Here is a 19,508-nt window from a genome sequence, read left to right as displayed (position 1 = left end):
AACAACAAACCCCCCCGCCCCCTGAGTGAGTACAAAAACTGTAGCAATTTCCTATCATGACAAGTCCTGATGCTTCAACATAATGAAGCCGGAGTTATTAAATAAAAAAAGACAAAGAAGTCAATTCCCGATACTACCATCTGCTTTTGGAATTTAGGGGAAAGGGAAAGACAAGAACTACATAAGGAGGCAAAAGAAAGTTCAAATAATGTAGTGGAAATCATATTGATTATATACCAAAAATTTTGTGCTGAACTTTCTGTCCCAAACGAAATGCATATTGGGCATTTTCATAAGCCAATGCTTTCGCAGATGCAGCCAAAGATTCTGCCTCAAGTTTGGAAATGTCATCCCGTAATTTAGCTGCCAAAGCATAATTCTCAGTCTCAATTGCATTCTGCAGGTCTCCACTGAAGTGAAACAAATAAAATCAATAATCTAAAGCACCCCAAATGAACCAAGGGAGCAAATTACAAAGAAACTAAGTCAAAATGAACACTTTTTCTCAAAAATCAATTATATGCACCCTAAGAAGAAATGCAGATAACTAAATGTGAGACTCACCGTAGACGCACTATACTTATAGCCGTATCTTGGGCTTCACTCTTTGAGGACAATCCTCTTTTAGCTTCTTTCTGCTTAAGTATTTCTGCTTCAACCTTAAAAGGGGAATCTTGTTAATAAACACACAGCATACACATTTGCCAACTCCATTTATCATGAAGAGACTTGGGTACACATTGTGGCAACCAAGCATACATAAATTCATGATGTTATGACATGTTAGTGTAAAGTTTGAATGAAAATGATCCTCTGCAGCAACAATATCATTTCGTCAATCAATTCCAGTAAATAAATAAATTATACATGCAATGGGTTAAAAAGAAAAATGAAAGTTTCTCCCAGACTAATCATTTCTTCAATAGTTGATGGCCAAGCATAAAAAAAGGATCCAGCAATATGTTATAGAGGCCCCTGGGGTGAAAGATGTCAGGACATACCTCAGTAAGCTTGTTTCTAAGTTGCTGGGCAATTTCATACTCTTCCAAATTCAAAGCACGCTGCAAATCCAAAATACACAAGCAACCCGAAAAACTGAGAGATAAGTGGAAACAATTTGCCCATGAAAGAAAAGACAATGAAGTCCTATCCTAGAAATAAGAAGCTGACATCAAAACCTGTACTTGCGTAGCCAAGTCCACCTGGAAAAAGAAAATCAATATATCCTCATTAGCAGTCTCACTACGCTCTGAGCTCGCACCCAACTCCTGATCACCTCCTTTAAATGGCCATCCGGCTTTAACCCGCAAATCCCTTTTCCTTAACAAATTGGCGTTGCCTTTAAAGAAAAAACTTGGTACATACCCATGCCAGAGAGATTGTCTACCAATCCTAGATTTCAAATGGGTTTTCCCAACTATCTCATAATGTTGCCTCCCCACCACCTCTGACCCATAAACAGCCGTGTTTCCGGAGGTTGTTAAGGTGCTTAATGAAAGGCTCTGCACCATTTTCCTTTTATGATAAAAACCACCGGAAAGTCGCCGGAAAGTAAGAACAAGGAAATTCTGGAATCAAATATCAGTATCTTACGACAAAAAAGAGAGAAGCGAGGGAGACAATGATTCTCATCGATTAGTTTCAGTGAGTAGATTGGAAACAGAGGGACACAGGTTAACGAAATTAAAACCAAAGGGGAAAGAAACGGAAAAATCAAAATTTTATCGGGGTCAAAATCATATGCAGTCTGGATTAGGGAGTTGAGAGTGTTATTCAACAAAGTCCTGACACGTGGAATTCTTTTGGACTATGTGATATTATTTGGGCCGATTGGGCCACAGCCCACATTAATCCATTCCTTGTTCTCCTAATCCTGTTAGGATTTAGAAATTTCATTTTTTCGATACATCTGATTGAAATACTGTTCTTTAAACAAAAAGATCATGCACCAACTATAAATCAAATCCTCAGATGTATTTGTCCAATGAACTTTGACTCGATATCTTATTTCAACGGTAAGAACTTGAAATTTCTTTTTCTGATATCCAATTCAAATCTGTCTGATGAGCTTTAAGGGCAGAATGTACACTCATTATTCCAGAACAAAGGTTAAAATGAACTCAGAAAGATCCTGGAATGATGAAGAAATCATGATGATGATTGAGAGAGAGAATAACACATTGTAACAAAGCCAACTGCTCAGCTTTCAATCGAAAGCTCAGATCACCCTGAAATATTATTAACAAATCATTTAAGATGATACAAGAGAGAGATAATATTACTTTTCCTCATCATAAAACAAACATATCATTGCTCAATAAACTAAGAACTTTGACTATTTCTACACGATAAACCACCACCAAAAACAAACCCCCCACCCTGCCTAGAAAATACAGTTGAAGAGAAATCAAAACAAGAATCAGTGGCTTTTTTCCAACTGGTGAAACTGTATTTAAATGTCTACGGTCGATGGTATACATATTTCGTTCTGGGGTCCACAATAAGACCCTTTCCGCCATTCACTTCTAAATCGTGCCTGCAATGATCATTTCAACAAAAAAGATTAGAATCAACTCTCTTATCCTACTTTCAGTTCGTGTTCTATATCGTAAGCACTCAACATATAAATAAGCTTAATAAGGCAAACTGTTGAATAACTGAATTGCATTGATGTAATTATAACACTGCAGAAGAATGCCCCTTGCCTACAGATTAGAAATGATGCCATGTTTCATTTGAAATAATAATTAGATTAAACTAGAGCACTCAACTGAAACACGAAATCGGGGATGGTCAATTGCTCACGAGGAACATATCTGAATAGCTGCAGAAGCCTATCCGCATATACCACTTGCTTCCACACCTATAGTTAAATTCCGAGAACATCAAGTTACAGCAAAATTCCTGAACAGGTAAATCATTCTTCGACGAGAAACAATTAAGACATACCACATTGTCCACAAACATTTGCAGAGCAAAAATTGCAGCCTTCAAGTGAAAGGTAGGATGAAGAACATATATTGCCTATACCAAACAAGAAAGAAGATCAAAACTACGACTGTAAATGTATATTCAGATTAGATGGAATAGTTGAGCTGCATACATGCAGGTTACGTTGGTGCTTTCGACCAAGTATTTGCTGTAATCTTCTCATCCATCCTAAGTCTGGTTGGCTGGTTATTCCAGAAAGAGAAAATAACATGAGCATCGAAGGATAAAAAACAAATTGAATTCTGAAAATGCATACAAAGACAATCTTGATTATATAATGGTGTTGTACCAAGATCATTTTGTTTTGATTAAAATGGAAATTTCCAAATCTAGATTCTTCTGAAAAGGCACAACTTTTTAGTTTGTTTTCATTGCTTTAACTATGCAATTGCCTATGAGCCATTATCTGTTACTTCTATCAACGTCTAGGAACTCCTCTGGTACCCAAAAATTTTATATGCAATTTCACAGAATGACTTGTATGAGAAGCATAAAAATTGACCAGCTGTCACAAGTGTAAAAGAAATTATGGATCATTGTTTAATAAAATCACATGCAGTTGTACAGCAAGTTCAATTTTCCAATAGCATCACTGTTTCTTCTCTGAATAGTGGGTGGCTTCATATCTGTTTTAATATACGTTAATCTTTAACAATCAGATCAAACTAAACTTTCGCACTGGGAAAAGCATGATAACCAACAGCCATGCTATTGATGACCCTAAAGAAATGGGGTTTTTCTTCTTTTTTATGCTGGAAGTTCCTGTAGGGCCCAGCTACCCTATAAAAGTTTTATTAATAACCTTAAAGAAATGGGTTGAGAATTCATTGCTTATACAAGCAATGGTTATGAGCTAATAACATAAAAGGGGAAATATTGCTATCAGAAGAATAAGGTCTAAAACCTTCCACTTAAAGAATCCAAACATTTAACCAACACCCCCAACACCCACCCACCCCCCCCACCACACAACCATTTACCCCCTGTAGTTGCTTAGAAGCGCATCAAATTTAACCAAAATTCTGCAAGCCATACAATACTTACATCTGTAAAGATGCTGCAGAGTGAAAGTATACAATAGTATAAGGCTTCTGTATTAAGGGTTCAAATTCCTGAATAAAAATCGAACGATGATATTAGCTCAAAAGGTCAGTTTCGAATACAAATATGCTTTTAGGCATCCATAACCACAAAAATTTTCCCAAAATCAAGCAGTGTAAAATGATGTGCAATCAATGAGTCTGTGTTTGGAATTTTAAAAGTCCAAATGAACCAACCAGTAAGCTTATACCTTTACAACATAGAGAATAAAACGTTCAAGCTCAAGACACCGTAGCAGAAAATGTGCTCCAACAACAACCATAACAGGGCGACCTTCACTGTCCACTCCCCCACGGTAACTGACATAAAACAAATAAACTAACTAAACATTATATTCAGACCAGGACCAATCCAAGCATGTATGGAATTGATGAGTCTCATACTATAAACAAAACATGGCCCCACATACAGTTAGCAAAGTCAACAAATAAAAATCGGAAATTCAGAAGACTGTAAGGGAGAGTAAAGAGTCAACAGTCTGACGACTTCAGCTGTGTGAATAGTGTATAATATCCTAGTAACACTAACACTACAGGGACACCCAAATTATTCAATGGAAACGAAAAGTTTGACCAAATGATTCTCAAAAATAATGAAATAAAATAAAACAGAATGCTAACTCAAGATAGGAAAAAGTTAAAGGATATCTGCACAATACACTTACACAATTTTCATCTCTGCAATTTCAGAAAGATTAAGAGAATTTGCCTTGGCGAGGTATCTGGAGTGAAGTGAGTATTCTTCAGCAGCCGATAATGGAGGCCCACCAAGGTCACCAAATCCAAGCATCTTAGCACAGTTCCAACCACCTTGTGCTTGAGCATTTTTTTCCCATTGTTCCTGGCGTCTCTGATCTGGATCTTTGATCAAGGACATGAAAGCGGGATCCAAATATGTATCCAAGTAATTTGAATTCCTGAAAGAGTAACAATCATCCAATAGTCATTTGATGACTTGAAATTCAAATAGGCAGCGATCATTTAGCATAATTAGAAGAGAACCACGATAATTGGAAGAGAGCAAATACATGAAACTACATGGAAACTCAGAGGAGCAATAGTTTGTTACACTTCGCCAAACATAACTATCTAGCAACTAGACATAATAAGTAAAAAAAGTAACAAGTTTTACTTCTTGCTTTCATAATATCTTTCTCTAAAGTCAAAACCCAAAAAATCTACAAAGCTAGAATAATGCATATCTCATATATGATCAAAGCATATAGCAAGATGCAGACATCCACATATGGCAACAAATATGAAAGCACTACATAATTTCTAGAAAAGGAAGAGCCATCAGGGACATATTTCATCCAAGAGATTTAAAACCGACCTCGCTAAAGCATGTGGCTATTATGTGAGTATTCATGTGTCCACATGCGTGCTCATATGTGTGCAAGATAGAGAGATCAAATAAAATGGTGAAATGCATAACCTCCAGAAATGATAGGGAAAGCAATTCATATTTCATTAAAAACCACCCTTTATAAGGTGCATAGCTTTTAATGTGGACAGGCAAAGCGTATTTCATTAAAAACCACCCTTCATAAAGTCCATAACTTTTAAATATGGACAGGCAAAGGATATTTCATTAAAAACCACCCTTCATAAAGTGCATAGCTTTTAAATGTGTTTAAGTACACAAATGCATGTGCAAGTGTAGATGTGAGTCATTGGCTAAGAGAGAAATAGAGACCTTTCAAATATCTTAAAAACAACCATGGTTGCAAGTAGTACTCGGCCACAGAAAGAAATATGCTCAAAGGAATCCAAAATATTGAATCAAAATCTACTCTGGTTATAAGTTAAACTCACTATCACAAGAAAATGCTTGAATGGAATCTGAAGTATTGATTTATTACTCTGTGAAAAGTACTTAGTCACTTAGATATATTAAGCAATACTTTTTTGGAAAGAGAGCATATCAAACCAACAAATTCACAAGGTTGTGATATAGGCACACCTACATTCCAATATCTTCACATTATGATGCATTTATTGATCAATCTATGACCAAGATGTGAATATAAAAAAGTATAAAAATGATAACGACTTTTATCATGAAATAGAGTTACTGACCTTCGTACCAAACCTACATCACTAACAGGGAGTTCAACTGGAGCTTGGGGAGGCTTTGGGATGGCCTTTTTGGGCAATGGCTTTATTCTGATTTTACGCTCATCTATGATAGTCTCACCATTCTCATCCCCAACATCGGCAGGAAGCTTAGTCATGGCCACCTCCTCCTCATGCTTATCTCGAGGAAAGTAAAGTGGAAGCAATCTACAATTTACAGTATTAAATGAGACGACACCTCAGACCTATAGTATTTTAAATGAAAGGAAAAAGAAGAAAAAAAATACCTCATAACAACGCATTCTTATAAAAGGAAAAAAAAAAGTAAGAAGAAATGAAGGCATCGTGACAATGCATCAAAATAAGCAAGCCATCTTTGCAAGGTAGTAGAAATGAATAAAACTAGTACGATTACCTCTTATAGATCTCAGTATCAGGTGATGTGCTAGTACAAAAAACGACAGCAGTAATTTTATCTTTCTGCTTTTCAAGAAATCGCCGAACAGTCCCTGAAGAACAGGAAAATGTTTGAATCCAGAAACATTCAACCTCATAAACACTTTCAATAACATATTAATATGAAACAAAGGGATGTAAATGCAAACAGATAGCGTTCTTCTTTCTTTTTTTAAAGCAATTTCACCCCTGTAAAAACCATGTATTAGTGATGAAAATTTCAGATGACATGTATTGTCAATTAAATGCTTTAAAAAGGCAAGGAACAGTCCACAAAAGTCAATGGCTCCAAGAACATTGTATTCCTATAGCACATTGAAACAGTCAACTTAGGAAAATTAGAGGCACAAATGGCATTGGATCCATCGCAAATATTCAAAACATAACATTTTATATTATTTTTCTTGTTCATTTCATAAGAAAAACATTTCAAAATTTCCTTGCATTTTAATTCACCACATTCTGTAATAACAGCATTAGAATAATGAAGCCGTAACGTGTACGAAAAGTAATTCCAGATATTTTAGTTCACAAAATATCAACAGAAGCAAAAAAGTAGCCGTAACGTGTACGAAATTTTCTCACTTATAGCCACATGTGCAGCTGGTTCACGGGGATAGTTTTTAGCCTCTGTGTATATACAGCCCATAGCAATACTGCATTAGTACATGAAAAGGATAATAATTATCTTACTCCACAAAACAACAGAGTAGTAAACAAATTCAAGAAATACAGTGTATAACATCTGCAATATCAAACCTCCGAAGACCATTATCAATGAGAAGTTCCAGGCAAGATCGATAGCAATGACTCAGAGCATTTTCAGCAGCAGTGTGATACTTTACTGCATACTTGGGACCAACAGTATGGATAACTCTCCTAACAATATGATACATAAAACCATCAGTTTTCAGTCAAGACAAGATTTCATGGCTACAATTTAATTATAACACTTTCAGTGCAAACTGAACCAAATGGATTCTATAATAAAGAATATAACAAGCAAGTCATCAGAGCTGCTCAAACGAGAGGTATGAACCACAGCTCATGCAGCATGATCACAAAACTGAGCAAAGCATGATTAAAACAAAATGATGACGTCATGCTATTATATTCCTCAGTCTTCTGCAATAAATTATGAACAAACGAAAAACAAAGGCAAGTGAAACAGTTAAAAGATTTATAGGAAAGCATTACATCTCGACTATAAACAAAAAGGAATTATCATTCTCATTTTTTTTTTGAAAGACAATTATCAGTCTGATTTATAGAGCACTTTATTGAAGTGCATCAGATGCAAGTGTCAGATAATATCCTTGAAAACACATTGTCTCTATACAGTCTAAGTCACACAAGTATGTGAACATACTCACCTAGCAGGAAGATCATATGCATTAGTAACTTTGGCCATCCCTGTCCTGCATCCACCCTGTCCATAAAAGGTACATTAAGTCATTCTTGCTTTAGGTTTACTTATTTCCAGCAGCATGCTTCAAAATCACAAAGCTTTTTCATATGCTATAAAAAAGCTTAGAACGGAACTATCAAATGGTGCAACAGATCATGAACTGCATCCATGGAAAAAGTTCTCATATAATTTCTTCCTGATTAATGTTGAGCATACCAGTGTTACGCATTCTTCTGCAAGACCAGGTCCAGCTGCTGCATGCAAACCATGACTGCTGTGTGCTTCATCCAAGTTCTGCAATCATGCAGGCAAAGAGCATATCAGAATATTTACATCTTTAAATAATGATATGTTCTTAGCTAAGGAACTTTGATCCTTAATGGGATCAAAACGTTAACCAAATTCCTCATATCTGCACATTAAGTATCAAACTTACCCACTCAAGTTAGCACAAAGGTTAAGTAAAAAGCCCAACAATTTTACAACTTTTTCCACATTGTTAGATATACAAAGAAGAAAGTTCAAGTCCTTAAGGGTAGATAAAATGAAAATACACAAGCATAAATTAATTTTAAAATATACTCAACTGTGGGAACAAAAAAAAATCTCACCTCAGTTCAGTTCTAAGATTTTGAATAAAATTGTAAAGCACATGCAGGTCAATTTCACCTACCCATTGGAAAACCAATCAAGCCTCCTTTAAAGTCAGTCCTTTTTTTTATCACTTCAATCCTCAATAGAAATTCAGTACAGTTCCAATGTTACTAACACTCTTTTTTCTCATCATTTCCTTTCCATATTGGCTTAACCATATAACATACATGTGTAAGTGAGAAAAATGCAAGGTTGTCCATAACCAAAGATAAAGCAATTGATGTACTTCTTCAAAATATTTTGCATCTCTATTAATTAGATAAGGTTGGGAAACTTGGTGCTTACCTCATTTGTAGAGTTAACAACAGCATCAACCTCAAGGTTCCACGGCTGTCCCCTCCACAAATATATCTTTGAGTTTATTTCATGATCAACAGGAAACCTCGACACCATCCCATTGCTACTACTCTCCTCCCCAGGAGATGTTAAGGGGTCAGGGAAATACGAATTCGAAAACGAAGGATCTTCATTCTCATACTCCAAAGAAGACCTATACTCTGCATCACTCCATCGTGGGACTTGATCCAAGGTCACAACAGAGTCCCCATTATCAGTTGGGACTCCCCCCCTGGTCGTGGCTGTAGCCACTGTCCGATACATTGTCCCAACTCCCAATCAGAGTCCCTACCAATAGTGAATCACAAGTCCTTTAGGAACTCAAACTTCAACCAACCAAAATAAATAATGAATTACATAATGAAAAAAAAAAAACAAAAACAAAAGGTAATTCACACGATCCCCACCTCAAAATAACAAAAAATATCCGAATAGAATCTATATTTGAACCAAAAGAAGGAGAATTTTTATCAATGATCATCAACAAAGTTCATGACTCTTTAACGTATTGAGATATCAATCACCAAAACCGACTTCTCAAAAATTTCCCAATTCTCAAATCACCTTGATTTGACACCATAAACATACATGAATAAGCAAGAAAACTGAAATCCATAATTCATTATACGCGAAATGCCGGAATTAAACAAATTCCTATAAAAAATTAGCAACAACAACCAAATTAAGCCTCAAAAAATTAAGCAATTACGTGTTGGAAAACCCAATACTCCGAGCTTTCGTAAAAAACTAAATAATTGACCAAACAAAATCAAAATTCAAAAAAAACCCATCAAAATTAAGAGATGGATTTACGAACGTACCTGAAATTGAGAAGCTTGGGAATCAAAATTGATATTCAATTTAATTTTGGGTTTTAATTTTTATTTCTATAAATGAGGAAAATACAACTACTATTGCTGGGTCGATGAGCTGGCGGTTGCGATGCTCATTTTGGCCAGAAATGGATTTGAGTGAAAAAAAACAAAACTAATACTTGATTATCTTTTTCTGTCAGTTTTGACTCATGATGTCAGGGGCCCTCCAACTTTCTGTATATTCCGTTTAAGGCCCTCTCTTTTATACTTTCATGCTGTCAAGTTAAATTTTTGTCTCGGCGAATAAATTTCTGTTAAAATTGAATTAATTATAGGAATTGAATAAATTTGGTTAAAACGGTTTGATTAACTCGAAAATGATCATACTAAATTAATTAACTTAATGGGTTATTTTGATTACCCAAATTAACCAATTTAAGATTAAAAGTATATAGGTGTGTATTTTAGTATATTTTTGTTTACGTTTGTTAGAAAATTTTAATGTTATTAAGTTTATGATTTTGTTAGGATTGCATAATTTAAATTTATTTACTTTTGATTAGTATATAAAATATAAAAGTACGAAAATTGAGTTTGAGTTTGAAATTTTCTATTAATTATATTACCAATCAAATTAATATATTTGATTTAATTAATCAATTAATCGATCGATACTTGATTTTTGCTTTGTTTGATTAATTTCTAAAAATTATTTAGTTAATTTGATATAAAAATTTCTTAACAGAATTCATCAAGTTAACCATTCACTTACCCCTAAATTTTGCAATAAAAAATTAAATAGCCATTTTATTTTTAGCCTTCCCATGTAAATTAATTAGTTGATATCTTCGAACATTTTTTTTTAGATTGAAAATTAAAAATTATATTCAAACTTGATTAGACCAAGTTTAAATATCAAAAAAACTTTATAATAAATTTAAAAATTTAAATAATAAAGCCTTAAGTATCTGGATAAGCATAAATTTGATATAAACTTAATGAATTATTCTATATATGCGTTGGTCCTTTTTAACCATGTTTATGAAGTTTAAAAACTCGATCATCATCGCGTAAGCAAGGATTTTCTTTATTTATATAAGGATGCAATTGGTAAATTATTTGATTAATTTAAGCATGAGGAAGCATTCATCCAGTCCCTCATTTGTGAAGTTATTTAACCATTGATTTGCTGTCTTTTAGGGTTGGATTGCAAGCATCACACATAAAGCTTATAAGCAACTGTTTCTTTCCATTGAAAGAGAAAACTTCAAGCTACAAAAGATTTGAGACAAGTACTCATCCAGTCATATGCTTAAGTAGCATGCCATTTCAATCCAAGCATGGCTTTCATCTTCCCTCACCAAAATGCCTATAACCAACACCATTACATGTTTACTTTGTCTAAGAAATGGAGGGCAAAAAGGGTTCTTGCCATGTTGGGATTTGCTTCTACTCTTAGTCGAAGGGGAGGCTTTGACCTGAACACCCTCCATTCATTTTACTCCAGACTTCTGCTTCAACATGGCGATGAAGCTTTCTTTCTCTTCAGGCGACATTGCCTCCACTGAGCAATCCCCTATACCCCACTCTGCCCCACGTAGGCAGTACCTATCCAGAGTTTCCTGCCTGTTCCTGGAAATTACCACATTGCAGAAAAAGAACATCACAATCAAATGTTTTTAACACTGTAACTGATGGAAATAAGCTCAAAGTCTCAACCTGCAACTCCCCAACCATTCAAAGCTAAACTTTGCCCAAGGACAGTACATTGTAAAATCCTTATTTATTAGAAAATTTTGGTTTGATGCAGTAAAAATTTTCTGCCTCAGGTTTGGGACATTAGCTCACATCAAGCAGAGGTTTTGTTGGCATTGTTTCAATTCTCAAACTAGCCTGCTTGATACAATGGGTTTTGCTAGAGGTGAACTTTATGTTTACAGCAATGGCAAATGTAAAAATCTACATTATTATAATAAGACAACTAGCTCAAGTCCAAAGGGCAAATGTTGAATTACCTTTCTTGGTTCTGCTTTGACCTCTCTAACAGCTGCTTGAGCAAGGGGGATGACTTGAATCTTTCATCAGCTTCAGCGTACTTCTTCTGATTTTCTTCTGCATAATGAAAGGCCATTGTGTCTCATAAAACTTGAACTCAAGGCACAGAATCACAGTATTAGTTAAAAATTAGAGAGAATCAAACCGTTGAAGCGGTGTAAGAAGTCAATTTGAGGTAATTGAGGACCAGGAACTGATTCTATTCCAGAGAATCCTGACAGGAATCCAGCTTTAGCTGCCAAAAGGAAAAACCAGAAGCTCAAGTGATCATTTTCTATTATATCTTTAATTTCTACAACCATGAAATTTGATGAATTCCACGCGGATATAACATTGCAGTGTCATTCAACTTGCAAAAGAAAGACAACCCAACTCAGCCTACTGCTCAACTCAATAGCTGAAGCCATGAAATAACAAACCCAACATTAACTCAGATGATAAACAGAACAAATAGGGGCTGACTCTATCTACCTGGAGATGGAGAGAGGAAGATAGTAACTGAAGCAGCCAAAGGAAAAAGAGACTTGTGTAGCACCCGGTTCAATGGTAAACAAGACGATGAAGAAGAAGAAGCTTTCAGGTTTTTACTGCATCTGGTTGAGGTTCTTTTATGAAGGTAAATGGGGTTTTGACAGATTGGGAAGAGGTTGCTTGGGAGAGAGGAGGCTGTTAAGCAAATCATTGTTGGGCTGTTGGCCTCTCTCTCTTTGGAGTCGATAGGCGATGGGGGACAAAAGAGGAGGCAAAAAAACAATGTGCGGTTGATATTAACTTAATAGATTTAGTATTAATGACATTATCTTAAGGTATTCTTTTATCTCTGGGGACAAATTCCATTTCCTCAGTCAAAATCTGCCATCAAATTTACTTAATTAATCAATACTTGAGATGAAAAAGAAGAGATAATAGGATCCAAAAGGAAAAGCTACAGATTTTCATGGTAATTATTCCTTAATTAGCATTTGACTTGGTCTAAAACGGTAAACAGAGCAGCTGCCACCAAGCTGCTAATTAATTATGCCATCCTGTCCTGTGTTCTTCCAGCTCTGGAAAAGTTTCTTCACCATATTCTCGCAACTTCCACCAACCCCAACAGCCTGTCTAGCCTCTTCACTGATTCTTGCAGCCGTCGATTTCAACATTTCACTCCCCATTAGCTCTTTAGTTCTGTCCCCAATCTCCTCTCCCTTCACCACAGTGTCAGAAACCCATCCCCAACTCTTCATGCACAGCCCCCATCCACCTCCCTCTATCACCTCTGCATTGATCATCTGGTCCCCATGTTGTGGCCATCCAAGCACGGGAACTCCATGCCAAGCAGCCTCCACCACCGAGTTCCATCCGCAGTGGCTTATAAATCCACCGACAGCTTTGTGACTCAGTATCTCCCACTGATTCACCCATTCTTTTACAACCAATCCATTGTTCATGATCTTCTCTTTCAGCTCCTGCCCAAGAATCTCATTCAAGCTTTCGTCTTCCTCTTTGTCAACTACCTTACTCTTCACCACCCAAACGAATTTATATCCACTTAGTACCAGCCCGGTCCCTAACTCTCTTATTTGCTCCTTTGACATAGGTGTCCTACTGCCAAAGCTGACATAAACTACCGACCTTTCCTTTTGACCCTCAAGCCACTTCAATGGTGCAAAAGAAGATTGCCCTTCAAACTCCAAGGGCAGTAGAGGTCCAACAGGAAACACTGGAGGCAACCCTCCTATTGCTTTTCCAACAGTAAGCATCTTCAGAGATTGCTTTTCGAGCCCTTCAAAAGAGTTGATCAAGACTCCATTGACATTCTTGATACTTCGACTGTTGTCTGAGAAATTTTTCGTAAAGAAGCTGTTTAAGTCTAGAAGTGTTGGAGGAAGTGACGACACAGCGATTGGTGAACCAAGGCCTGGAACTCTAATTTCATCCCCAAACCGAGAAGAACCACAGTCGGTCTTGGACTCAGCAATCGAAGGGAAGTGTGCAAAGAGGGAGAACATTCTGGCTGATGTTGTGAAGAGGATGTAGTTAGGGAGACAGAGATTAGCTGTGACTGAAACTACAGAAGACATCACGGTCATATCAGTGACGATAAAGACAGGGGTGGAGATAGCGAGGAGAGGAGAGGAGAGAGGAGGTGCGCTGATCGGCGAATAGTTTCCCACTGGAGCTTAAAAGGGTCACTGCAATTGGCAGTTAACGGGTCAAGAGGAGAAGTGTGAACTTCTTTTCAGAAACTTGAGGAAAGGCAGAGAGGAAACCAGAGATAAGTTGAGATTCAGCCAAGGAGACTATGGGGTGTGTGGTGATTAACGTGACCTGACATCGTTGGCTGATAAGAAAGCCAGCAAGCCGAAGGAAAGGCAGCAGGTGACCCATGCCAGAGCTGGGGAGGAGAGCAACATGACGATGGGAGTGCATACCGTCCGAGTTTGACATGATAACTAAGCCTGGTAATTGGGAAGCTCAAGCCTGGAAATTGAGTGGAGAAAATCGGTGAGGACCTGAGGATTGTTTTTGGTATGTTGTGGGGTTTAAAACTTTTGGGGGAAGAAAATCTTAGTACAAATAATTAACAAGTCATCAGATCGACCATTATCAAGGACTGGGAATCAATAAATGAATGGGGACCGGTTGCTTAATTGTTCTACTGGTCAGCCAAACCAGTAAGCCAACTAACCTTCTTGCTGGGGCATGCCATGGTTTATTCTTTTTGCAATCTTGGGTTGGTTGAGCCTTGGCAGATGGCGCACAAGCAGTAGATGATAGTTTATGGTGTCACGTTTTGGTCAGTAGATGACAATTTATGGTGTCAAGTTTTGAACTTTGTGGTTCGCTCGAATCGGTTTTTAACAACAAAATACGAGACGGATTCGAAATGTTCTTTCTTATTAGATTGCTGTCTATGCTTTGGCTGCGTACATGTCATGGCATCAATGCAGAGTGGTACAATAATTTTCAATGTTTAAACCGAAATATTTAAATGAAATTTTTTTTATTAAATTTTTTTAAAAAAAATTATTAAAAATTTATATTTTTAACTTTTTGAGATGTAAAATTCTTAGTTATACTTTTATAATTAAATTCTTCTAATTTTTTTAATTGATAATATAGTTAATACATTTAATTTTTCTTGAAACATAATCAATCTAAATAAGATTTTAATAATTTTAATTTAATTTTTTTTTTCTAAAATAACATCTATTGGAATTATTAACATTATTCCAAAAACAATATATGCATTTGAAAAAGAATTGAGACTTTTTATGTGATTAAGTATGTCAATTAGACTGTTATATCTTCCATTTGTATAATTTTTTTTAAAAAAATTTACCTCTGAAAATAAATTTAAACCATCAATATTAGACTAGTTATTTTGACAACATTCTTTTAAACTTTTATCGTTTAATGACTTCAATTTTTTACCGCTAAATAGAAAATAAAAAATAGTTCATATATCTTAAATTGTTCAAATCTCCCTTGGGGTGGAAAAATTAATTGATCTAATTTATTTAAGAAGTAACTAATTCTAAATGATTATTCAAGAGATCTTATTATTTCATTTTCAATATTCTTAGCAAATTATTTTTTTCTGTAAATAATACGAGTATAACAGAATATAAGTTCTATGTTTATTTTAGATGCAATTTCTTTAAAAGAAATCATAGCAGATGCACATTTATATTACTGTTAGTTGATTGGAGATAGGAAAAATAGTTGAGAATTAATAAAATTGTAGGAATTGAGAAATAATAAAAATTGAGATTTATTAAGCACATAATTAGGGACATGAGAGAATATGTTATTTTTATTAATTATTTTTTATTTTTACATATTTTTAATGAGAAATGAGATAAATAGTTGAGAATTATTGGCATGAGAAATGAATTATTAGAGAAGTGAGAGAAAAAAAGATATTTATTAGACATGATAGAATAGTTAAATATTTTATTAATTATCTTAACTTTTATTATATTTATAATATAATTAATTATATTATAATTGGTATAAAATTATGAGACCTCTCTAAATTTGGGGTCTAAATCCCTTGCTTGGGTGGCATGATTGTGTATCTTGACCTTGATCCTCATATATGGGCTGATCTTTACACTATAATTTCAATTATCTTAATACATATTTCATTTGACTGAAAAAAAAAAAAAAACTAAAAGTCACCGGAACAAAAATGGTAGGTCAGGATTTTGCTGATGTCGAGTTGGAAGCATTTGCTCTTACTTACCAGCAACAACAAAAGTTCAAACAACCATAAACCAAAAGTAGTGAACATAGCTTGAGTAAGTCCATGAACACAAGGAACATAAAAAGCAGACAACTATGAAGAACAAATATGGTAAACAGTAGATGTTCAAAACTGTCTTGATTAACTAGAATTTGAAGCATGTTGTTTGTATTTCCATTTGGTTATTAAATGCTGCATGAAGTAAGCTTGTTTGAACTTTCACAGTATTCTTTTCTTTAGTCTTTGGATTTATATCTTTCAGCGTTCATTTTAAAACCTTTAGATTTTTGTTTTTGATGCCTATTCCTAGAAATTGCACCGTCGAGTTTGGTTTCTGTTTTAATGTAAGGCCCTGCAACATTATTTACAATGTGGGTCATCAGTCGCGAATGTGGTGGAGAAAGCTGTTGTCCGCAAAGGGCCAGCAGTGAACGGTAAAGCCATGCTAGGGTTCAACTAGCATGGCTCCCCACGTCTGTACAACCCTGATAAACCAGGCCCCTCCCTGTTCCTTAGTTGCCAGTCTACAGATGCACTAGCCAGAATCTTAATGCACCATGCAAAGTAGGATACGTGGTTCATATATTAACCATTCGAATTCTGAAACAAGTGGCCCATGCTGTACCTTTGAAACATGACAAATCATGGACGTGAACTCAATGCAAAAGTTAATAATACAGAAGTTGCTCTGTGATTATGGATGTATATAATTAGTTGCAAAATTTAACATCTAGTCTTGGTAGTTGTAAGAACATGCATATTATTGATTAATATAATTACAATTAGAGATTTTTGAACGAAATTCTCTGTCGGAAATGTTCTTCACCTAGCATTTCTGAGTAGGCATCTCTAGAGAATGCTCGTTTTAGCTCTTCAATTCAAACGTGTTGAACAGCAGCACCCCATTGAGTTTCAAGAGATGGGACTATCTTCTAAGAAAACTTTTGCAATGACTGTTCAAGTTGAACAGTGGTGGAGCAGGTGATGATCTTGGTATTGGTGGATCAATGCCTGGAACATAGATCACATCACCGAACTGAAAAGAACCATCATCAGCCCTGGACACACAGTAATGGAAAATGTAGGTAGGGAGACAGATTTCGGGTGACTGGAATGAGACAAGAAATCAAGGTCAGGTCTGAGAGATTTTGATTGCCAAGGAAGTAATATGTTATTAATTAGATTATAAACAGCTGTTGTCGGAATAGCCACCGGCCGGTAAAGACAAAGCCACCTGCAACCTAGAACAAGAATGTTGTATAAAATAAAGATACAAAAGATGATCTTTTATTTAATATGTGCCAGTTATGGAGCACCATAATAGAAACTTAACACATGATGATCACACAGTGAAAATAACATTTCAAATAAACTTATACGTGAGCCTACATCTGTATTAACATATTAACACTTATTCTAAAGAGATTAACAAGTGTAAAAAACCATGAAATGGATCCCATGTGTATTACCACGTTGAGTCTTCAAATTAGAAACAAAACATAGCTACGTGCATGAAATACAAGTGAATTTTCACATGTCACAGAATCCACTTGTCAAAGCTAGCATTAACTTCAGCAAAGACTACATATGGCACAAACAAGTGGTAATAAAACATTTATGAGAACACTAAACAGACAATAGCTGACACGCAGCTGCTAATTATCTAAGAAATGAATCCATGAATCTCTCACTACGCCTTGTTCCAGCTCTGCAAAAGTTTCTTAAGCGAATCCTCGCAACTTCCGCCAACCCCAACAGCCTTCCTTGCCTCTTGATGGATTCTTGCGGCTTCCAGTTTTATTGATTCACTCGCCATGAGTTTCTGTAATTTTCTCCCCATCTCCTCTCCTTCAACAAACATCCTCACCCCACCCCGAACTCTTCACACACAGGACCCATCCCGCGGCTTCCACCACTCTAGATTAATCCTCTGATCCCAAACTGACGTTGTGGACATGCCAGCATAGGCACTCCATTCAAGGCAGCCTCCACCACCGAATTCCACCCGCAATGGCTCATGAACCCACCCACAGCCTTATGACTTAGTATTTCACATTGATTCACCCATTCTTTTACGATCAAACCATTATTACTACTCTTGATCCTCTGCATGAGTTCATACCCGAGTATCTCATCCAAACCCACTTCTTCCTTTTTGTCAACTATCTTAGTCCTCACCACCCACAAGAATTTACACCCACTCAAGTGTAGCCCCATCCCAATCTCTCTTATTTGCTCCTTTGACGTGGCTGTCCTACTTCCGAAGGCAACAAATAGTATTGACCCTTCCTTTGATCCTCAAGCCACTCCAAAGTGGCAAGAGATTCTGGTCCCTCAAACTCACAGGGCAGAAGGGGTCCGACGGGGAACACTGGCGGCAACCTTTTACAGTGTTAAGCATATCTAGAGCTTGTTTTTCTAGCCTTCAAAGGTGTTGATCAAAACCCCGTTCACTTTAGTGATAGCCTGACTGTTTTCTGAAAAATTTTTGGCAAATAGGCTGTTTGAGTTTAAAAGTACAGGAGGCAGTGATGATCTGGGTATTGGTGGAATGCCAGGAATTTCAATGACATTGCCAAATTGAAAAGAACCATCATCAGTCTTGGTTGAAGGAAAGTGTGCCAAAAGGGAGAACATTTGGCTGATGATATAAAAAGCATGTAGTTGGGGAGACGCAGATTTGCAGTGACTGGAATGATAGAGGACTGCAGGATACATCGGTGACGATAAATGAGAGAGGTGGAGATAGAGACGAGATGAGAGGAGAGAGAAGATGTGCTGACCGGCGAATAGTTTCCCATTGGAGTGTAAAAGGGTCGGCGGCATTGGTCGTGGCTGGATCAGGAGGGAGGAGAGTAATCTTCTTTTCAGTAACTTGAGGAAAGGCAGAGAGGAAACGAGAGATGAGTCGAGATTCAGCCAGGGAGACCACAGGGTCTGTGGTGATCAAAGTGAGTTGACAATGGCAGCGGAGAGCGAGGCGCAAATCGAAGGAAAGGTATAAGATGACCCATGCCAGAGCTAGGGAAGAGCGCTACATGAAGACTGGTGTGGATAACATTGGAGTTTGACATGTTACAGAGCGTACTGTGATTGCAATGCTGTAGCTCACATGAGTGGAGAGAGTGGGTGTCCATCCTCTTCTTATTTATAAAGTGGGATTTTTACAGGGTCTCTAACCCAAGCACAGTAAAATAAAGCCAAAATGGTGACGATTATATTTACTTCTACGTAACACCGCCTGAAGTCGATGGAAGAGCAGCCGGAGTGCTAAGGATCTTCTAGAACCGAACGGCGACGTTATGTCCAGATGACGTAATTAAGCACTAATTTATAAATACGGACATAAAATTATTTAATGTCAATTAATAATTTCAAATCAGATT

The 19,508-nt window shown here is 36.4% G+C and overlaps 4 protein-coding genes and 1 pseudogene across 5 annotated transcripts in view; all 5 read right to left on the bottom strand.

Annotated features, from left to right (window-relative positions):
- The window catches only part of LOC110428308 (uvrB/uvrC motif-containing protein), a 3,721-nt gene extending 1,997 nt beyond the window's left edge, over nucleotides 1-1,724 (bottom strand). Inside the window, exons 1-4 of one of the 2 annotated variants that reach the window (XM_021444115.1) lie at nucleotides 1,203-1,724; nucleotides 1,002-1,061; nucleotides 565-659; nucleotides 238-410 (exon numbers count right to left, since the gene is read on the bottom strand). In XM_021444115.1, coding sequence (XP_021299790.1) covers nucleotides 238-410; nucleotides 565-659; nucleotides 1,002-1,061; nucleotides 1,203-1,511 — 637 coding nt within the window. In that variant the 5' untranslated portion in view covers nucleotides 1,512-1,724. Of the gene's footprint in view, nucleotides 1-237; nucleotides 411-564; nucleotides 660-1,001; nucleotides 1,062-1,178 lie in introns of both variants that reach the window. The other variant, XM_021444114.1, reaches the window with a different exon arrangement.
- A 456-nt stretch (nucleotides 1,725-2,180) lies between these two features.
- Nucleotides 2,181-10,022, bottom strand: LOC110428301 (appr-1-p processing enzyme family protein). Its single transcript, XM_021444105.2, has 15 exons — nucleotides 9,843-10,022; nucleotides 8,971-9,309; nucleotides 8,248-8,325; nucleotides 7,997-8,052; nucleotides 7,383-7,502; nucleotides 7,209-7,279; nucleotides 6,583-6,676; nucleotides 6,171-6,374; nucleotides 4,757-5,008; nucleotides 4,283-4,391; nucleotides 4,036-4,103; nucleotides 3,104-3,173; nucleotides 2,950-3,024; nucleotides 2,772-2,863; nucleotides 2,181-2,536 (listed from the first exon to the last, which is right to left on the bottom strand). Exons 2-15 carry the CDS (start codon nucleotides 9,283-9,285, stop codon nucleotides 2,461-2,463), a joined length of 1,680 nt encoding a protein of 559 aa, XP_021299780.1. The 5' UTR covers nucleotides 9,286-9,309; nucleotides 9,843-10,022; the 3' UTR covers nucleotides 2,181-2,460.
- A 1,042-nt stretch (nucleotides 10,023-11,064) lies between these two features.
- Nucleotides 11,065-12,578, bottom strand: LOC110428313 (uncharacterized). Its single transcript, XM_021444119.2, has 4 exons — nucleotides 12,363-12,578; nucleotides 12,037-12,126; nucleotides 11,852-11,948; nucleotides 11,065-11,468 (listed from the first exon to the last, which is right to left on the bottom strand). The coding sequence occupies exons 1-4, from the start codon at nucleotides 12,571-12,573 to the stop codon at nucleotides 11,330-11,332; spliced, it is 537 nt and encodes a 178-aa protein (XP_021299794.1). The 5' UTR covers nucleotides 12,574-12,578; the 3' UTR covers nucleotides 11,065-11,329.
- Nucleotides 12,579-12,727: 149 nt separating this feature from the next.
- On the bottom strand, nucleotides 12,728-14,740 carry LOC110428306 (UDP-glycosyltransferase 708G1-like). The gene is given in 3 exon segments (XM_021444109.2): nucleotides 12,728-13,977; nucleotides 13,980-14,096; nucleotides 14,099-14,740. Coding segments are annotated over 3 exon segments (1,419 nt in total). The 5' UTR covers nucleotides 14,322-14,740; the 3' UTR covers nucleotides 12,728-12,898.
- Nucleotides 14,741-17,983: 3,243 nt separating this feature from the next.
- LOC110428305 (UDP-glycosyltransferase 708G1 pseudogene) lies at nucleotides 17,984-19,261 on the bottom strand (annotated as a pseudogene).
- Between the last annotated feature and the right edge of the window lie 247 nt (nucleotides 19,262-19,508).

Source organism: Theobroma umbraticum, unplaced genomic scaffold, assembly GCF_002168275.2.
Source record: "Theobroma umbraticum cultivar Fairchild unplaced genomic scaffold, ASM216827v3 scaffold_31.0, whole genome shotgun sequence".
Taxonomy (NCBI): domain Eukaryota; kingdom Viridiplantae; phylum Streptophyta; class Magnoliopsida; order Malvales; family Malvaceae; genus Theobroma; species Theobroma umbraticum.
This window is presented reverse-complemented; position numbering and strand designations above follow the sequence as displayed.